Source organism: Petromyzon marinus, chromosome 36 (genome assembly GCF_048934315.1).
Source record: "Petromyzon marinus isolate PM22_M1 ecotype Great Lakes invasive population chromosome 36, UKy_Petmar_22M1.pri1.0, whole genome shotgun sequence".
Taxonomy (NCBI): Eukaryota; Metazoa; Chordata; class Hyperoartia; order Petromyzontiformes; family Petromyzontidae; genus Petromyzon; species Petromyzon marinus.
This window is the reverse complement of record NC_133702.1, coordinates 8,558,381-8,580,015: the sequence shown is the minus strand read 5'-3', so window position 1 is coordinate 8,580,015 and position 21,635 is coordinate 8,558,381. Positions and strand designations below refer to the sequence as shown.

General features: G+C 42.6%; 1 protein-coding gene across 3 annotated transcripts in view; it reads left to right on the top strand.

Annotated features, from left to right (window-relative positions):
* LOC116949329 (contactin-4-like) overlaps positions 1 to 21,635 on the top strand; it is a 99,526-nt gene that overhangs the window by 56,830 nt on the left and 21,061 nt on the right. For 2 of the 3 annotated variants that reach the window (XM_032966499.2, XM_032966497.2), the window contains 3 exons: positions 1,288 to 1,415; positions 4,463 to 4,638; positions 15,944 to 16,067. In XM_032966499.2, coding sequence (XP_032822390.1) covers positions 1,288 to 1,415; positions 4,463 to 4,638; positions 15,944 to 16,067 — 428 coding nt within the window. The remainder of the gene's footprint in view (positions 1 to 1,287; positions 1,416 to 4,462; positions 4,639 to 15,943; positions 16,068 to 21,635) is intronic. The other variant, XM_032966501.2, reaches the window with a different exon arrangement.

The window sequence follows — 21,635 nt, the reverse complement described above, 5'->3', positions numbered from 1 at the left end:
ATAATTTGGGCAATGACAGATATTTCCTTCTATACTAGCATAATAGTGTTATCATTTTGATTTAAAGCTTTCGTGACTGCAGGGATTCATATTCTTGGTTCTTTCGTTAAACTCACGTAGAAGGGAAACAATAAAAAAAATATAAAAAAGAAAATTCTTACTAAAATTTTATTGTTTCCCTTCTACGTGACTTTACCGAAAGAACCAAGAATATAGTGTTATCATCATTATTATCTTTTTTGTATTTCAACTGGCGTTTATTGTTACCCTGCCCCATTAACATGTGTGTATACATATTCATAAGCGCTACATATAGCGCTGTTGTGTACCGGCCGCTCCAAATTAATTCATTGGAGTTTATTGCGATTAGACAAAAGTCACCATAGCGAATGCATTTCATCCACTTGCTGTTCACATACAAAGAGAAAACATTTCCATTTTCCATTACAGGCGTGATATTCAGATGCTAATTAGGAACAGTGTACAAGACTCATCCATTTTATCTGTTGCCAATGTTTCCTTTTCGCCGACGGTGCTTCATTAACTTTGTATGAATGCTGTTCAGCCATCTGCTATGGGTTACCATGATGAAGATAGAATAATCCGACTGCTTGTGTATGATAGCGAGTGCATGTTGCTGGCTAAGTCACGTTGATGGACTGTCATTGCAATTCAGTGGGTGGTCAGGCATGGCTCTGCATCATAAGTGAGTTGGTGGAGCTGAGCCGACAGTGCTGCTGAAACGAATAACAGCAAGTCGCCCACCCCCCATCCCTCCACTCCAAACAAAAACACATTTGGGCTTGACATTGAGGAGAACTATCAGACTTCTCCGTGAACACATATGTCCAGCACTTTGGCATTCATATGGATTCGTCTGTGCTTGGCTTCATTGCCATTTTTAATCAGTGGTCCACTTACCGCTCCATTTGGCCGGAAGTTGTTTTGATTGCTGCCCATTGGTTGAGATGCACTTGAGATTATTTCAAAAGAATTGACCTTGGCTCGACGCGTTATTTGCATAACAACTGCGTGATCCCCCACCCCGTGCTCTCATTCAATATTTATGCAATGATTTTTTTTTCTCCCCTCTCCATCCTAACGTTGATTTTCTGCTGACCTGTTCGTTCAGTGCACTTAACATAGCAAAGGGCAACCATGGGGTACAATAGCAGGTGGTGGATATGGTCTCGGGGGGCGTTTGTGGCCCCAGAAAGGGTGATTAAGGTAATAAAATATGTGCTTTGGGCATTTGTGCAAAGCTTGCTTGATGAAATGTTTTGGAAGGATGAGCATAACGCAGAATGGGAGCCTCTGGATTCGGAGCGTAACTGACGAAGATGCCGGCACCTACACCTGCACGGTGGAGAATCACCTTGGGAGTGCTAACAGCACCGGCAGATTAATATTGAAAGGTACGTTTTTTGGAGGAAATGTACACAGGGACATACATTTACAGATGCTATTGAAAAAAATGTATTTGCGAGTTTTTTTGCATGAGTCACGTGACCTTTGGGCATAGCTTGGCAGCCTCTGTTCTGACCAATGGCCATTGATTGAAATGTTATCACGTTATATATTTTTTATTACTATGATGGCGGTGAAGTATTTTTGGCGAGCGGTTGTACCACCACTGCCAATGCCAGCGACAAAAATCCAAGTATACTGTCAAAAGGACAGCACTGTGGATTTATAGGAAAAAAAATTATTGTGGAAAGATACAAATCCTTTTTTTACTAAACACAAGAGAAGTTTATTTGTAGCATAGTGAAGTCTCTTACCTACATGTCTATTTATGCAGTAATAGACTTAAATAATAAAATACACGTTTCAAGTCGACTCACATCAGTCATATTTGTATGGAATAGCTGGTGGAGCATAATACATGTCCCAGGAAGGCACATGCATACACACAGCTGCTCCATCTCTATTAGTCAGAGGAAGCTACTTGTTTCGTTGCTATTGCTACTGCTTCTCAGGAAAGTTTGTAGGACACAAGACAGCAGTGTGTGTGTGTGTATATATATAATTTATCATTTTAGTAGAGAGACCAGTTTCTTGACGTGTTGTTTTTACTGTAATTGACAGGGCCCTATTCCTTTAGCATTTTATATAACTCGTCTTGCACTGTAAACTACAGAGATCTGCATACATTTCCTCTAATTTTAAGATTCTATCTCTGTCATGAGTTACGGTTCCATCACTCTACATCGCAGGAACGTGGTAAATGGCAGTGCCTTTATCCAGCAGTGGATTCATCATGGGTGATGATGATGATGATTACGATACAGTGTAATTTAATTTTATGTTATATAGCATTAATATAAACTACTTTTAGAAAGCACGTCATGATAAAGACTCTCCTGGTAATTGAATTTGACCATTATCATACCTCTGAAATAACCAGACATTCCAAAACCACAGCCTCGCGTGTTCCGTGACCACAATCACAATGAACTCCAAGGTTCCACACGGGTGTGCTTGTAAATTACATTATCTGCAACTCTGTTGCATTGCGGCTTTGTTGGTATGTTTGTTTTGTACTCTAGGCTTCATTATTCAAGGGATGCTGCAGTCGTGCAGCGCTTACGTGCACACGCACTTGCAATCAATTGCCCACCAGTTTATTCTGCAGTTGAAGTGTTGGGCAAGTTTATTATTTTTTTGTTACCGCCCCCCCCTACCACACATCTGTCCACCCAGAAGTACACAGTGCACCCCACAGCTCGTCTATCGGCTAGTTGGGTGGCGTGGGATAAAGTGTGCGTAACCTCTTCCCGAGATGTCTGGCAAGTGTGGAAGAGTAGGCCAATAACCCAATGGAGGAGCTCTCCCTAACTCGATCCAACGGAGGGCTTTCCTCCCAGTAGGGTCGTCACCAAGAATGAGCAAGGCCGCACCGTCTTTCCCTTTTCAATCATCGAGCTGGCATAGTTTTACTGACCACAAATGGAGCTGCCACATGGCAATGCTATGGAACACCTGGCCAGTGATTATTGGAACAGAATGATGAGGCCACATAGAGATGAAGAGGTGGAAAGTTTCCCTCGGCAACTTGGTGGGCATTATCCAATACTTAAGTTGTACGACTGTAAACATCGGGCCCCTCACAGAGTAAAGGTTACAACTGAATTTCATTATTTAGTTATTGGAAGCTGCAAGTCACCGTGGCATGTATACAGCACCTTGTATTTTAAACACTTGTGTGTTTTTTTTTTGTTGTGGTGGGAGTCATGGAGAAATATGGTTATGACCTTGCGTGGAGAAACCCCTCTCTGAGTCCGGCAGGGTGAAGCAGAGCCATTACTTAACTCTGCGTGAGCGCGAGAGCGGCGAGTGGCCTTAAACAGCGACAGCGTCACCGCCAGTTAATGAATCCACCTTGAATGCTCAAATGTGACCTAATTGGTGGCCTTGGCTGGACACATCATTTATTTTTTTACGTCGTTTTCATGAGCCTCAGAAGTGAGCACGCCATCCTCCGGAGCGCGTCTTTGTGTGAACACGAGCTTGCTCATTCATTCCTACCCAATGGGCAATCATTTGGTGGGAATTGCCGTGGGTCACCTGCAAGGTTTCAAAGGTGACATCTAGAAATATTTAATGATGAAGGTGACAGTCGGTGGGTGGAAGTTGTTGATAACGGGAAGCGCAAGGAAAGGGCACATGGACCTTCACGGCAAGTGACTGAAAAGCAGAGGATTCCCTTGAAGCGGTTGCATCTGTGGTACTTTTAACCTCTGCACCTCCTTTTATCGAGCATGCTTCGTGGTAATAGGACACCATTACTGCTTAGGGTTTGTTTTTTTTGTCGCGGTGGTGCTGTGTAACTCTCCCAGGTGTGTTCAGGTTGTGGCGCGTGTATTCTTTGGCGTGATGTCCGATGTTCAACTCTCCGCCCTGGGAGCTTCTTCGCGAACAGAATTCGGCTCCGTACAAAGCTGACCCGCACGTGAAGCGAAACATCGGACGTCACGCCAAAATAGCGTGCCGTGCAACCTGAAGACACATCGGGAGAGACGTGTACCCGCTAACGTAGTAGCCCCATGGGGCCGTCCATAAATGACATCACGCACCTGGGGGGGGGGGGGGTCAGACATTTGTGACGATGTGTGACGAGGGGGGGGGGTTTGAGAAATATGACGTCACATCAAAATGTGCAACTTTAAATAAATATAAACAACACGTTCTACTTAATTTAATAGACTTTTTAATACATGTTTTCTCCTACAACATCAGGGTGCAGCGCCACATTAAATACGCACTACAATGACAATAGTTTAAAGCGATTTGAAGCATGTGTTTTTTTTTGGGAGGGGGGGCAGAGCTTTGTGACGTCATATTTGAGGGGGGTCTGACTTTTTGTGACGCCGTGTGACGAAGGGGGGGGGGGGTCAAAAATCGTCCAAAATCGCTTGACGTCACGATCCGCTAACCCCCGTGTGTACTTTTTTTTTGTCAGAATCAACCCGCATCACTGTGGTGCCCTCGCTCAAGATGGTTTCAGTCGGGGAGAGCATTGTGTGGCCCTGCCAAGCATCCCACGACCCATCCCTGGATATTGTCTTTGTGTGGTCGCTCAACGGGCAGCGAATCGACATGGAGAAGGACGCAGAGCATTACCAGCTCCTGCAAGGGGTAGGTAATTCCTGACAAGGCTGGGACAATTCACTGCCCACCTCCAATATAAATTTGACTAATTGTCAGAGATTCTCGGTCGGAATTCGACTCCAGAATAAAGTCTCGTCGTTTTTAAAGGCATGGCGATTGGTTGTGCGCGTGCGGTTAATCCATTGCAAACAATATCCGGCCTGACAAATTAACGGCGTGCCACCCACGTGACACTTGTGGTGTAACCGTAATTTTTGGTAGATGTTCACAAATGTTACTTTTTCAAACTCAATAATGTGTTCTTATGATGGCACACATTATCTTATGAAGCACAGCAAAAGCATGCTCCCATGTTTCAAGCAATTTGCGCTTCATCTTTGTACAGTAACATATTTGTGTTTGGTAGATGTTCACAAATTTTACTTTTTCAAACACAATAATGCATCCTTATGATGGCACACATTATCTTATGAAGCACAGCAAAAGCATGCTCCCATGTTTCAAGCAATTTGCGCTTCATCTTTGTACAGTAACATATTTGTGTTTGGGGCAACTGTCATTTTGTATCGATCTGACTCTTTCACATATCTGCCTATACCTCACTCCCCAGGGATTCCCGCACGTAAAGCAGTGATTCTTACAAAAGCAAACCGATGTGTGTGTCAGGAGCTTAAGAATCAATATTAATGAATCGATACATCATTCCGCCCTTAGTTTCCAATCCAGGTCACTCTGGAAAGAGATACCTTCTTTAGCCTCGCTGGGCTCTCATCATAGCATTGAATGAATGAATTTTGCAAATCCCTGTTATTCAAAATTCCAATTGCCATGGTCACTACGGCAATGTTCCTCATTATTTTAATAATACTAATTTAATACATTTGGTATTTACGCCATTCTAGTGGCTCAAGGCTATCACGAAGGCGATATGTTTCAGACACAGGCTGTGGTAATTTCACAGTGGGCGGTGTGGGGCAGGGTGGGAGTGGGGGAGTCATGTTGCAATGTGTAATCCCAATTGAGTAATTTGCGGTGTAAATTTTTTAATTTGTAGAATTTGACCATGACGCCGGCACACAATGGGCTTCTCTTTAAAAATGAAGTCAATGGATCTTTTGACGTTTCACTGTGAGGCAGATAGCACTATTTTACTGTGCATGCAGAGTGCAGTAATAGCCAGGGAATTGCACTGGGGGAGAGAAAAGAGAAAGTGAAGTACATTGGATCAGGGAACAAACAGGCATTGCAGACATCATATTGACCATAAAGAAAGCAAGTGCTCTTGGGCAAGAAAAACTTGTTCATAAACACAAAAAAGTCACACGGTTGCATTACATAGCCACCAATATGTCATTGTCACCTGTACTATTATGCCACTATAACACTGAACTTTATTGAAGTGAATTTGCACGAGGCACTGATAAGCGGTAAAATTGTTTGCGGTCAGAGGCTCCCTCTGGGAGCTCAGTGCAGTCGACGCGCTGATACTCTCTCCCGTAGTGCGTCGGCACCTGGACAGAAGCAACGGAGACCAATTGTGTTTATTAGTTTTCTGCAAAAACAAGCGCTCACATTGTGGAATGGTTGTACTTTTAAACTTGTAAAGGTGCTCAGGCTCAAGAGTTCATTCTGTGATACTGTCATTTTTGCAATGCTGGTACAGACGACAAGGAAATTAATCACCGTGGAAATAGCCAGTGGTCCCTGGAATAGATCACACAGACCGTGTGTGTGTGTGCGTGTTTGTATATGGTGGGGAGTCGTGGTGTAGCGGTTCGCGCGCTGCACTACGAACCCGTTTGATTCCCGCTCACGGCCAACACCAGTGACGATTGTCTGAACCGGTCCTGGGCCTCCCCTAGGTCGACTTAACCTCAAATGAGTACCTGGTGCGGTGTGTAAACATCGCCACTAGGGAGGCAAAGGCGGCTGGGAGTAGTGCTGGCTACCCACTCCTCTCGTGCCGTGCCGGCCTTCATAGGTGCTCGATAACAGCACCTGCCCCAACAGTCTTTTCAGACTACACTGGGAAATATTTGTCTTGTGTATGGTCCAACTGCGCGGTCTGTCACCATCTCATGAGAAATTAGTTCGGGTCTTTCTTATTTAGTCCCCTGCCCAAGAGCAGGTCCTTGGCACAAGTTCCGTCCATCCTGTCCGACCTTCATCCTCTTCACTTTACAGTACAGTCTCCACTTTATAGTCGCCGAGTAACATCATTTATCTTTCTGACTCTTAGCCTCAAAGCCAAAATCCTGTCCCTGCAGAACACTCTTCATAGAGCTTTCACGTCTGAAAGGGTGCCCACTTGCCAATTGGTATGACATCGTGAAGATTTTCATGTAAATTTTAGACAACTATTCTTTATCATTCGTTCTCGCTGTCTGTCGTGTTATTATGTGCACTGGTCGCCACTCGTGTTGTCGTACTCTTTATTACTGAATCGCACTGACTTAACGATGAGCGCAGGTTTTGTAGGCTTTTTTTTGACGATCAGAGGAAACAAGAAGATGCTCGTTCATCTTTAAAATGTGTTTTAATCCTTTCCTTTATGTACACCCCTCCCCCTTTTTAAATGAAAGATTTCACAATAGATTTCACGTTCTGCTCTCTTTACCTTTCCCTCTCTCTCTCTCTACCCCCCCCTTTCTCTCTACCCCCCCTTTCTCTCTACCCCCTCTCTCCCTACTCCATGTTTTTGTAAGCTTTCATGACGGGGCCATTGTTTTTTTTTTGTTTCAACCTTCGATGAGAAAAAAAAATAGCCATGGGATTAAAATGATGAATCTTTACTGACACCCGGGGCAATATCCTGGGAGCAGAATGTACGGAACAGTTAGTAAAAGATTAATTATCGTATTAGGATGACAAAAGACTAACACTGTCCATACAACACAAGCTATCCAGATTGGAATATAGCAGCTCCCTTTCTCTCCATTTAGGTTAGAAGGCTATGCACACATGAGCTGTTAAACGTGAGGATTTAACACCGTGTGCGCTTCGCGGTCACCGTCGAAGATCCGAGTGTAGTTTTTAATTGAACGTCCTGTGCGCTCGTGAGCGACCATCCAGATACGTTGTTAATGCGAACAAAGATGGGCTACACGCGGCGCGGGCAGCAATACATTACATCAATGAACACTGCGTAAAAGATGCCTTCTGTCAGCTTTGCTACCATATCTGTTTGTCAAACAAACCCCCAGATGGCTGTAGTGAATGGTCGCGTACCATCTCCCTGCATATAATGTACAACATTCATAACACGGAAATGGCTCAAAACAATGATAACCGCGATGACAACATATTCTTCTTATTCATATCCACTTTTCTTTTTTTACTTCATAATGAATGCCCGTCTTCTCCAATACTTCGAGCCCCCCAACATAGATGGATATTGTTATCATCATAAGGCATGATCAGTCAACTGTTGGATCAAAGCCATCGCCATCCCTGATGGCCCTGTGCTGCAACGTTACAGCCGGCACCATCGCGTACGATCCGATCTTATTGCTCCATCACCGTCCCCCTCTTTGGCTCATTAGTCTTGATCTTCGGCCATGATCCCTTCGAGCAACGTGTCCTGACAGTTACCCACTTGCCTTTTCATTATCAGTCAATATGCCGTCCGTAACTGGCGTATGTTCTCTAATTCGTCTGTTATATGCAGACATCAACACGTTAATTGCGAGTGTTAGGCATACGCGCGACATGGGAGTCCATGCATGAAGACAGCCTTAGGATTATTACCGTCTCGCGTTTCGAATCAGGTTCACAAATGCAAAGTAGCCTGTTGTACATGACTGGAATATTTCCCAATTGGCAGGCTTATAAGCATATCGAGGAATTTTCAATCTATACATCAAAACATTATATATGAGGGGGGCGGTTTTGTGCGTACAGCATTTGTACAGCACGACACACTTAACATTCGGTTTGTGCCCTGAAGAAAATAGCTCGCTCACGCCACTGCTGGCAGACAGGCTTCCACGAGAAATAACCTTAGAGGATATTTGGCCTACTCTTTCACGGGGACCAGATGTGTCGGAAGCGGTAGGCATTCCCACACTTTACCAAACTACATACGATCTGCCGATCGACGAAGCTAAAACTATTTTTTTATTTTACCAGGTAAGACCCACTGAGCTATATATTTTTCAGACACGACCTAGCCACCAATGATGGCTCAAAGAAGTGGCCTATCATGTGGAATGTTATAGCATGTCTCTAAATGTGGAGGGAAATCTACGCGACCACGGGGAGAACATGCAAACTCTAAATATACAGCAGGCGTCAGAGTCAGGATCGAACCCACGACCTCCTGTATACCAGGCGAGGCAGTTAACATCTTGCTGACTCTGCTGTACACATTTATACTGCAGGGTGCAGAAAGGCGGTGGGGGTGGGGGGAGAGAGGGGGGGGGGGGAGCTGGGTTTGAGAAACTTAGCCCAACGTTTCAACTGCCAAGGTGGACAATGACAGTGGAATCGAACCGGCGACCTCCAAATGGAAAGTCCAGTGCGTTAAAACATTGCACCGCAACAGCTGCTCCTGCAACGTTCAGTATACAGGTAGTCCCCGACTTACGATACAGGTAGTCCCCGACTTACGATGGAGATACGTTACGACGACCCCCATCGTAAGTCGAAAATATCGTAAGTCGAAAATAGCCCTAGCCTACCCAGGAGTCTTAAAGCATGGTGATAATTTAGCAAAACAGAGCTATTTACAGTACCGTACTGTATAAACTAGATACTGTATTTATTTATCAATTGCAATACTGTATTGCACAGTACAATTTAAAGTAAGAAAAACAAGGTAAATTCTTATCCTACCTATATGAACTGCAATTTCATAGAAAGTTTTTTTTAGTAAACAATTATATCTGCTATATAAAGAAAAAAACTTTTAACATGCATTGAACGTATGTATCGTATCGTGGTAGCCCTAAAATTAAATCGTTAAAGCTATGTATCATACATGCATTGAACGTATCGTAACGTATCACATTCTACTGTTACTCACCAAGATTCTGTCCGTCGTCTGAATACATAAAACGATGTTAGGTTGTTGACGGCTGCATTAACTTAGTTGTCGGAAGAGGAGGATGGCGATGATAAAGTACAGTATCGTACCTCGTACGCTGCTGCGTTTGCCTGCCGCGCGAAATTAAAAATATTTTACAATTTTGTCATATCGCTATCGTAAGATCGAAGTATCCTAAGTCGGACCATCGTAAGTCGGGGACTACCTGTAATTCGCATCAATTATATTGTTGTTGTGCATTTATATAATACTAATAAACCAACGTTTTGAGTTAATATACACCCTTTGGACAATTCACTGTTGGATGATGGTCTCCCAATTCTGTTGGTCATCGAGGGTTGTTAGACCATATACTTCATTCCGCTGGTCAGCGTAGGTTGATTGAAGGGGGCGCCGGGACATGTTTAGATATCACTCGCGACTGATGTTAGTAGTGGCTGGGAATCGCACTCAGGTCGCCAAGTGCAATGTGCCAGAATAACTGGGCCGCTGCTCACTCTCCGTTATATATATATATAATCGTGTTCCCTTTTCTGAGAATTTGTGTTTATTAGAAGATTATTAAATTAATATTTTTTTTCCAAGTTATTTCATTACAGCTAACATAGTCATACATATTAGAATTACATTGTCACGTTATTCATTTCATAATTATTGATCATTTGGAGGGTGGTTTATGGAAATCTTCCATCAAAACAGTTTATTTTCAAACATTGCAGATTGCAGTGCATTCATTTTCACATCAGCTCGCCACTTTACCAGTATGCAATACACCAATTATTCAGTACCAAAGCACATAATGCCAATGGGAATCATTACGTAATAGAGGTGTTTGGGTTAGATCGCGTAAATATATAAATGTGTCGTTAAAACCCGCCACCACCCGACACAGCCAACTAGTAAGGGTTGTCACGTAAATAGAACGTGGCCAATTCGTCACTAGTACAGCACACCGGTGTGTTGGAGAGCCAAGCCGCAACATTTACAATCTGAGTCCGACGTTTCGCCAGTAATTACAACTAGCTTCATCAGGCGACAGCCAGATTTGTGGAGAAGTCTTACTGTTTCGTTCCTTATATAGAGGCGTAGATGTGGTGACCACGCTTCTGCGCTCTTGCACAATGTGGGGGGTGGGGGGGGATCACCGAGGCAACGTACATTATGCATGTGCATTATGCGAGCCCTTTGAACTTGTCCTTCCTGTCTATTGTGTTTATTAAAATAGCCCTACCAAGGGTAATCCCTATTGAAGTACGCTGCCCTTTGTATGATTACCCATGCACGGCGACTGTAAGATGGGTGTTAAACATCCTGTGATAGTATTCAAAGCAGTAAACCCACGTGACAAGATGTCATAGCCCATTTCTCAAAATTGAACATCGTTGAATTTAAATCACGAACACTGACTTTCTCGTATAGTAGACCTTATCTCCTTTGCGAGAATTGCATTGTGATTTGAACAGGCTGGCGACAGGTTTGATTGTCTCAAAGTGAAGCAAATTGAATTGCGAAACTCAGCATTTATGAATAGTTGTTGTGCTTGGAAGCAAGTCCGAGTTAATATCATGCTGCCAGGTGTTGTCGTCATCGTCGTCGTAACTTCCCACTACTCGGCAACCGCCTCCTCCACTGACATCAATGTCCCTCTTTCCTTCGTTGAGCGTGTCCAGTCGTGGCCTCCGAACTCTGTGATGTCGTCTCTGCTGCTGCTGCCTCTTCCGCTTGTCTCCCCCCATTTCTCTTCCTCTCTCTCTCTCTCGCGCTCTTCACTCCCGAGTTAGCTTTGTCTCCTCTTCGTTGTGCTCGTGACGTGTCCTGCCAATTTCCACTAGAGTTATTTAGCCTTAACAACAGCATCGGTTACAACCTGTTCTTTCCCTTATGTCTTCATTCTATAACCTATCTTTATCGACTTACTCCTAACATCCTTCTTTTCATAGATCTTTGGCACGCTTGTCACATTTTTTTTTTACTCGGTCCTATGGTGTATTCACTTAATTTATTTCCACTCTGTTTATTGCAAGGTCTCATTTTCTAAACGCAACACTGTGTGCATCAAGGAACACTCGCCTTATGTTAATGGTGGCGAGTGTTGGTATTTAATTCATTAATTCACGTAGCATTTCAAATGTTGTGAAAATCAATTCAAGTTCACATTCCTGACTCCACTGGATGCGCATTGAATGTGACTTCTACTCCCACAGTGCCCTGATGTTGTCGTGCATTTGTCGGTCTCGGGGTACGTGTTGTGAAACCAATTGATGGTTCAATTCCACATTCCTGCCAAGTTATCAGGTTTTTTCCTGCAAGGGACACCTGGTCCAAGTCCGATATGGACCTCAAAGGCATGCCCAGGTGCATTCGTACTGTTTTGCTCAGCGGGTTAAGCAAAAACCTTCATTTGAAACATTTAAAAATCCAACACTTCAGAGTGCCAAATGGATCTACAAGCAGATTTGCAATTAAGATACACTTGGAGACACGCGCAGACACACGGATACACGCGGAGACACGTTTGGAAACTCAGCGACACACTGAGACACGTGGACACAGTAATGTCTTACTGGGGCGTTGGTAGTCCAGGAGGTGACACGTGACTAGTGGTGAGGTACGGCCGTAGCGAGATGTGTGATGGATGTGGTGTGCCGGGTGCGAACATATTTTCCAGAGCTAAGCCCTGGTCAGCTTTAGGTTAAATTGAAGCCCTTGGATGCTACCTCTGATGTGGGTTATAGCCAATTAGACATCCATGGACATGTAGAGCAAACTTAATTGTAATATTGACCAGTATATAAAAAAAAATATTCGGCGTTTAGGTGAGGTCATTTATTATTATTAAAAGATTATAAGTCAATTTAATTTAACAATTAATTAACGTGATGGCACATTGATAAAAAATTTACGTAATTATTTTTTGGTTTTGACCTACAGTTCACACCAGTCTGTATAATTTATATACCGTTGCCTCAAGCAACACTTACCAATTCAATTGACCTCCTTGAACTCCAGAAGTGTGATAAGGAGAATTTTATCATATGTTCACCCAGCCTAAGCAATTTGAAATTAACTTTCAAATTGTAGTGTAGTCATACAGCTAATGAAATCCAACACTCTAACAATATATGCAAATAGTGTGTGTGAGGCCAAGCAAAGAGCTAAATGGATAATAATGTAACTAACATGCAATTTCGCCTTTGCTTTATTGGTATCTGCATGTGAAGCTGTGGATTTTAAAGAAATTAAACGATTTAGTTTTTTTTTTTAATAATAATAACTAATAAGAGATAGTGTTACTTTAGGGGACGCCGCTGTGGTTTAACGGTGAGGTTACGGGACTCACAGTCCAATGGTTGCCAGTTCAATTCAATCGCCCGGCGCGGCAGCTGAATCAGTGGTGCAATTTTCTTGAATCCCCGCCACCGCTGTCCACCCAGCAGTATCAATGAGCACGCCACGGTTTGTCGACTGAGCTGGTCACGTGATGGGGGGGGGGAGACATTCGGGTACTTCCAGCTCTTTTAATACATCTGGCCAGTGTAGAAGGGTTAGGCATAGGCTGTACAGTCTCTCTTGAGCTCTCTTGAGCTCTCTGTCTCTCTCTATCAGAATCAGAATCCGTATTTAGGACTGGAGGAATCTCATGAGCTATGAAGGTCTCGTCCACAGATGTCAGCAAGTTACAACAACAAACACTAAAAACAACGCTAGGAGTGCAAAATAGAGAAAAATGTAAGCAAGTCGCGACAAAATAAATATTGTATAAGTCCGATTCATCAAGCTTGGGAAATGCAGTAAAAATAACAGCAAAACATGTCCCAGACCACACCAAGATAACACACAGTAGCCTCTCAGTAAAATGGCACATTAACATTGAACTATCGTTACACAGGTACGGACCAAAGTTACAATTTTTATTTTCAAATATGGCTGTAACCAGCACTAATCTTCTGCTTCACGATATTCCTTGAAGGAGGATGTGTAACAGTGCCTTTACCCTAACTAGGAGAAGAGCCATTTGAATGTGTCGTCTTTGCAGCCAAAACCTTTGGTTCAGCATCCTTGTAGACTCCACATTGCACGCCGCACTGTCAGGATTTATACAACACTGGAGAGAACGCGAGATAAGTTTGCTCATACATATAATCAGCACGTTTTTTTAGGCGCTAATGAAGCTCATTTATTCGAATTAGTAATTGTTTAATAATGCAGTGCGTTTACATCAGGGTTTATGTCTTGAGAAAGAAAATGGTAACCATGAGTCTGTGCATATACTTAGCATCACCTCGTACTGCTTACGGTATTTAGATGGTTTTACCATTCCTACGCCACTCTTGATTCTGACTTTCTGAGATTTGGGTATTCGTACAGAACCCTAGGAATTATGCAAGTGATTTTATCTGGTACCGTGAGCCCTGGCGGAATGGTATTGAATCACTAGAATCCTGAATATCTGGCACCACGAGCTTTGGACAGTAACATTTTACCGAAGTATCCTAAAGGTGCTTTAGTTTGGCTCGGTAAACCTTGGACAATCGCTGTTAATCTAAAGAATTTCAAGAAAGCTGAAGGTTGGCTCAGCAAGCCTCTGGATATGAAAATGAACCCTACAAATCCTCAAGGTGATCTTCGTTTGTCTGGCTGTGGGTTATTGCATCTACATATGCATCTGTATATCTTAATGATAATGAATACTGTTTCAATTATACGTAATATGTTTTATTGCATCAATTTGTGTGTGTATATATATCTTGTTGTAGGCAACAGTGATTGGCGCGCTGCGCTACGAACCCGGCGACCCAAGTTAGATTTTCGCTCACGGCCACCAACACCAGGGACGATTATCTGAACCAGTCCTGGACCTCCCCTCGGTCGACTCAGCCTCACATTAGTAGTGTCTGGTGCGATGTGTAAACATCGCCATTTGGGAGACAAAGCCGACAGGGCGTTGTGGTGACCTCCTACTCCTTCGTGTGCTCTGCTGGCCTCAATCGGTGCTCGCGAACAGAAACTTGGCCCCAAAGTTTGTAAAGGCTATAGAGGGGGTATTTGTCTTGCCTTTGTCTATACATAAGTCGTTGCTGATCCTGTCATGTGTAGAATGTAAATATAAAGCAGCAAATGCAAAATAATGTCAATAATAGCCGTCGTGAGTTGTGACATTAGTTATTGACTTCCTGGCGAAACGAGAAAATAATTTATGTGGATGGTTCAACTTTAATGTTTCCCTGAGAGGCCTATACGCGTCGCATCAAATGTATTCATATATCTGTAAATTATTTTCCGTGACTCATTAATTAACATGCCAATTCTTTAAGCTGTTTGAAATAAAATGATGTTATTAATAACAATAATGTTGATTTGTAATTTTCACAGTTTTCGTTTACTCTCAGAGAGAGAGAGAAAATGATTCAGAGGTGCAGGAAACCAGAGACTAAGTGAGAAGGCATCCAGGATCGGCACCAAAACGTTCCCTAGCTCTGTGGTCCTGTATTGGGATGTTTGTCCAACTCCATTAATTAATGTTTCCTATGTGTGCGGAAGTAAACCGGAGTGCCCGGAAAAAAAGCTAAATAACCCCACGGGTGAAAGGGGGGTAAAACTCAGTCCTCATTCAAATTAACTAAAGATGAATATGACTCCAACTTGCTGTACTGCCATACAATGGCAAGCCAGGAGATAGTGACCTCTTGATGCCCACGGGATGGAAGTTTAACGAATTTGCGAGATCTACAAACCCTCCTCAACCCAGTGCTGGATTGAGAGCCTGTCTATTCTTCATTCGTTTGTGTCACATTTATTGCTGTTTGATTTTTACGTGCTGAATATTTAATTTACTGCTTGATATTGTACTTGATCCACTGCTTACATGACACTTTTTGATTTTCTCTACTTGTATTAAACCCTATCTTGTCCGGAAGCTAAGCGGAGTTGACCCTGGATAATGCTTGGACAGGCGACCATCATTCATAACAGGTGTTACAGGCTGTGAGGCTACGTGGTGGACAGTAGAGCGAGATTATTGTTGTTTGGTAATTCTCTGCTTCAAAGTATATGACTCCCACGTCCATCAACCCACACTGTCCAGCCTAATGAAGTATAGCCAGATAACTCCCCTCAAACTGTACGGCGTGGGGAGGCCCTCATCGATGATCGTGATGATGATTATCATGGTAATAATGATGACGACGACGCAGATTGCGTTTCATGTCGTGGACGATTACCATGTGTGTGTGTGTGTGTGCATTCTAAATCGCAAACGAGTGACCTCGCACTCCCCTCCCGTTGCAGCAGAGGGAAAACGTCGGAGACCTGATGATCAAGCGGCTGCAGCTGCGCCACCGCGGTAATTACACGTGCACCGCCCAGACGTCCGTGGACAACACGTCGGCCTGGGCCATGCTGATGGTCAGAGGTGAGGTGGCCTCCCTTCTTTAGCACTCGCTGTCCCTGTGCCGAGGCTGCGGTCGCTCCTGCCCACTCGTGTGTATGCGCCGTAGGTTGGGGCTGGGGGTGGGGGGGGACGATGGTGCGGTGGTTCGTGTTGTGTGCTATGCATGTGAATGTATGTTGAATTTTCGTTCGGACGGTACGCAATCAACCGTGCAAGTCGGAAGTGCGGAGGAAGGATAACAAACTAAACACAAAGAGCAGTTCTCAATAAATTAGTTTTCAATTTAGAAATGAACCCGGCAAAACAGAGTTCGAATCCTGCTCACGACCAACAACAGTGACAGTGATCCGAATTGGTCCTGGACCTCCACTATGTCGACTCAGCCTCAAATAAGTACCTGGTATGGTGTGTAAACATTGCCACTGGGGAGACAAAGGCGGTCGGGCGTGGTGGTTGCTAACCACCCCCTCGTGTACCGTGCTGGCCTTCATAGGTGCTCGCTAACAGCACTTGTCCCAAAAGTCGGTGCAGGTTATAAGGGTGAGCTTTGTCTTTGTCTTACGTGTGCTTGGCAGCCAGTGTTCTCGGCCAAGATTGTGCATTCGTATAAAACTGAAACATGGTCTAGACAAGCGGACGGAGGGCGATACGGGGGAGAATGGCTCCGCTCGGTTGGGTGAAATGCGATTTTGCTTTTGCCGCTACTGCAAGCTAGAATCATTCTAAAAATTGCACATTGCACTGTAAAAATGATCAATTTCGTGACATGCCAGATCTGAACTGTTTAAGTCAAACTGAAAAAAACGATCCTTTAAGGATCTGAAGTAATCCACATCGTTTTGCATGAGATTGTGTCGGTTTAGTCTGCCTTTGCAATGGTGGCACAACTCAAGTAACCATCAAGACATACTTTAAAAAGTGTACAACCCTTAAAAGGTGTCTTGAAAAATGCAGTCCTATACACAATTGAGTAAACTGTCCATGCCTTAGACAAATACAACTAAAGTTTGTCTCGTAAGACAATTTTTAAAAGTGCTATGATGCTTGTAAAATGTTCAGGGACACTACTGTTCCTTATTCCTCATGCAAGAATATGTATATGTCGTTTCCAATTTTAAGTGACACCTAGGTGTGATTTTTTTTCATCCATCTGTCAGTCCACCTTTCAATACAATCTGTGTGCACATATGACTATTTATGAAGAGTCACAAAAATACCGCACCTTGGAAATAGATAAGAAATCTGAAATAAATAATGTGGAGCATACTCGGGAGAAGTTTCGGATTTCATGTTTTACAATTTCGGGATTCTTTAATCTGTATGCACAATCTTTGATTTTGTTAACATTTATCGGATGTAAATGTATCGAGTTTTCATATTTTATCATATTTATTGTTGCATATTAAGTTTTTACTTCAAATATCATCAGATAAAAAAAGGGAAATATTTTCATATTCCAATGCTTTTTATCATTAAATTTACTTGGTGTGATGTCATGGATGTAAACATAACTTCCCGTGACATATATTTTTCGGATTTTTCTAATATATTTTCTTGGGATTATCCAACATTTCGTGTCTAGGCCCAATTGTCTGTTTTTTTCAGATTCATCCGAAATTCAGAAAATCATGCCGAGCGCATTAAGCTCCATTGCACAGTACGTTTTGATTTTCCGAATAGTCTTAAAGAGCAAATGCTTGTGTGTAGACATTTTTTGGTTTTACAAAATAACAGTCGTAACATTAATTGCACATCCCCTTTGCAAATCCACTGCTGAATGAAAGGCTGAATGAAATAATGGTCGTTTGTCTATGAAGCTGAATGATATTACCAGCGAAACGTCGTACTCAAATTTTTTAATGATGTTGATTCACTCTTCAACACACCGGTGGGCTAAAGTAGTGAACTATTTGTCCTTTGTAAACGTGAGACATTTTTTTTACTGTTTGGCTGTGTCGGGTGGTGGAGGTTTACGACACATTTATAAATAACGCGATCTAACCCAATAACCTTTATTATGAATGATATTGGTCGCGAAAGCCTACGTGTTAAACATGCATTTCACCTCACCGGTTTGAATTAACTGAACTGATGTTAGCTATTGCGTGGGAATTGAACTCAGGTTTCTGGCTTCATGGCGAAGAGCGTTAGCCACTTCACCACGATTCTCACAAATTGACTTTATGGCACCTATTTTTTCAATGTCTTAACGCACACAAACGGCATGTTGGTATTGAAGATGATTTTCAACATACTCGCATGCATTAAACATTCAATACAATGGAACCTACAGTATATATCCTGTACATAAAAACAGCACTTCCCCATGCACTGAACTTGCAAAATATGTAGTTGAAAGAGTACATTGCAAAGCACATGCTAAATTAACGTGGCTAAAAATGCCATACTATCCTGATTTTATATTGCACCCATTGCCGTATAAAATGTGCACACGAAGGCACTGCATATGCAGTGTGGTGCATAGCAATACCACATTAAACAATGGCTTAAATATATGCTGAGGCTGTGTGTATATTTTTTTATTGAGATACATAACCAACCATCAATAAACAGCCATAAAAAAAACTATAAACTATTTTTTTTTATTTTACCAGGTAAGGCCCGCTGAGCTATATATCTCTTTTTTTAGAAGCGACCTGGCCACTAATGACAGCTCAACTAAGTGGCTTATCGCGTGAAAATGTATCGCAGCTAAATACTCGAAACGCATTTTTTTTCTAAATGTAGAGGGCAAAACTAGAGGACTCGGAGAAACATCCACAAGGCCACAGATGAGACGACATCCTGTATACCAGGCGAGGTAGTTAACATCTCGCTACCGTGATGCCCCACCACACGTAGAAAAGTCAACTTATATGCTGAGCATGCCCAGTAAAATATATTTTATATTTAGATGATGGTTTGTTGACGACTCACACAGGGACATTAAAGTAGCTGAGCACAGGGGACAAAGGCTGGAAAGTGCCCAAAAGGCCAGTCACAAACAGCACTATTGAATGTGTAATCGATAAGTGTTAATACTAAGCAGGGGAATCATATTTTTGACAACATGAATTGGGAAAGATTGGTAAACTGATAAAGCCACAGTGTTGGGGTTTTAAGATTGATGCTGCCCTGTATCTTCAGCAAGCAATTTGTTGCAGGTGCTGATGTTGATGAGGCTGTCAATGATGATGGCCATTCCAATTACAAAGAACGCCAAGCCTATGTGAGTGTGACTGATAAGAGGATAAAGCCTAACTTTAATTCCTGCCCGAAGTAAACGTGCAATATTAGGATCAATACGACAAAACAAATTGCTGGCAATATGCTATGCAACAGCAGCATATACTTAAAAATGAGAAGACAATATTTAAAATTGCGTGTATATCATCTTAAACACACGAGGGTTATATTGCTGAGTCAAATCTCGCGTCGTCCGTCTTTGATGAGCTGCATATTAGACCACAGCTGTGAACATTTCACTGAATACAAGAGAACACTGCGCTGATGCCTGAACCCATGTCACAGAAAATATTTGTCATTACCCTTTTTGATGTCTCATGTATCCATTGTACTCCTTGCAAGCCTCTTCGTTATGTTTTTTTTACTTATTTATCCAGGACAACCGCACTGAGTCACATGACTCCTTTTTCTGAGGGTCTTGCATTTGGGTTTTATTTTAATATGTTTTCAGACAATTAACGACGAGCGCTCATTATACAAGTGCGAGGAAACCAGAGAGAGCATCCAGAGAAAACCCACGCATGCAAAGGGGGCAACACTCTATCCCTGTACAGATGGAAACAGATGGCGATTGGTCCACTCACTGTATTGCCTTCTCCTGGCGAACCAGTGTGCAGCACCTCGACGCACACGGGAAGGGAGTTTCTCAACATTTTGTGCTGCGATCCACCTCAAATCCATAGCCAGGCGACAGCCAGAAATCTGGCTGTCGCCTGATGAAGCTAGTTGTAATTACTGGCGAAACGTCGTACTCAGATTGTAAATGTTGTGGCTTGGCTCTCCAACACACCGGCGTGCTGTACTAGTGACGAATTGGCCACGTTCTGTTTACGTGACAACCCTTACTAGTTGGCTGTGTCAGGTGGGGGACGGGTTTAACGACACATTTATATATTTACGCGATCTAACCCACAAACCTCTATTATGGATGTGTACTTATTGTATGCATTGTGTGTTGTGTACTGTATTGTACTGTGCAGTCATCTCAGGCAGTTAACCTATAGAAACTGGGTCTGCCCTGTGACCTCCTGTCAGTGATCCGTAGATACTTCACATGGCCTCAATGTGCACTTAGCCTGGCACAAGTGCTGTGGTGACGTCGCCGCCAATTAGTGGCGAATGGCGTCTGTTGTTCTGGAGTTATGATGGTTGGTCGGTTATATTAATCGGATTCAGGGTGCATGAATTCCCCCATTATTCACATATTCATTGAATTTAATACACATTACCTACTACACATTGTAAAAACGTTATATTTACAAGTGCATATAAACCATATCACATGTTCTAATCCATTTTATTACACATTTTATATTATGTAACATTCTAAAGTATATATATAAAACTATATAGGCTTTTGTGATCAATATCATGATTCACGATTGATTTGTGGGTCAGGTCATGTTGAGCAAAGTGCTAAATTTGTGTTGCACACCCTCCTCCATCTGACACAGCCAAATTAAAAGTTGTCGTGTGAGCAAATATGCAATATTGTATTGCTTCAGCAGCGCACCAGAGTGTGTAAGAGCAATCCACAACATGAAACAATTTTTTGAACGACACTGACATTCTAATCACGCCATACGACACCAAAAAAAATATATAATAAATCAGTATTTATATTATACGCAATTCAATTACAGCTCTTATTTTCGTCTAACTTTTCCAACATTGTTGATTTTCTCTTTAATTGGCTGACCTGGCAAAGAGCAGACTCCGGGAAGTTGAGGTCTGGATAGCCGGGGTTATTACTACGTTGTCAATTGTACAAGGGGTTCCTGCGGTTGCGATACTTCAAAAAGCCCCCTGGGTTATCCAGGGTAGTGTGTTGAGGGTGCATGTTTGTTTTCACTTCAACCTAACTGAAGCTAATTACAGGCAAAAGTAATACAACTCTGAAGCAACAGATCCACATGCCTCGGCACGAGAGGAACAATGTTATGAAATGGTCGTTGCCACTTTAATGAATGCGATAACAAACAGTGATGGAGAGTGCATTGAACGTGGGAGAAATGCGAAAAAGCAGAGATCAAATGATAGATTACAAGTAAAATGATCACACTGAAACTGTGTTGCGAAAATTCGTATGTAAAGTTAAAATGGATAACTTTTCACGAAATAATGTAGAGTATTGTTACGTCCTTAGTAAAAAAAAATCAAAAGATTATCCTTTATGTAACACTTTTAAAAGTATATCCGATCATACTTTTATCATGGTATATGTAATGCATCTTCAATGGCGTAACTATACCAATTTACATTTTTTATAGTAGATTGATGGATTCAAGCTTCCACGTGCATTTTCAGTAATTGGGGGCTGTTTGACCATACTTAACCCACCAC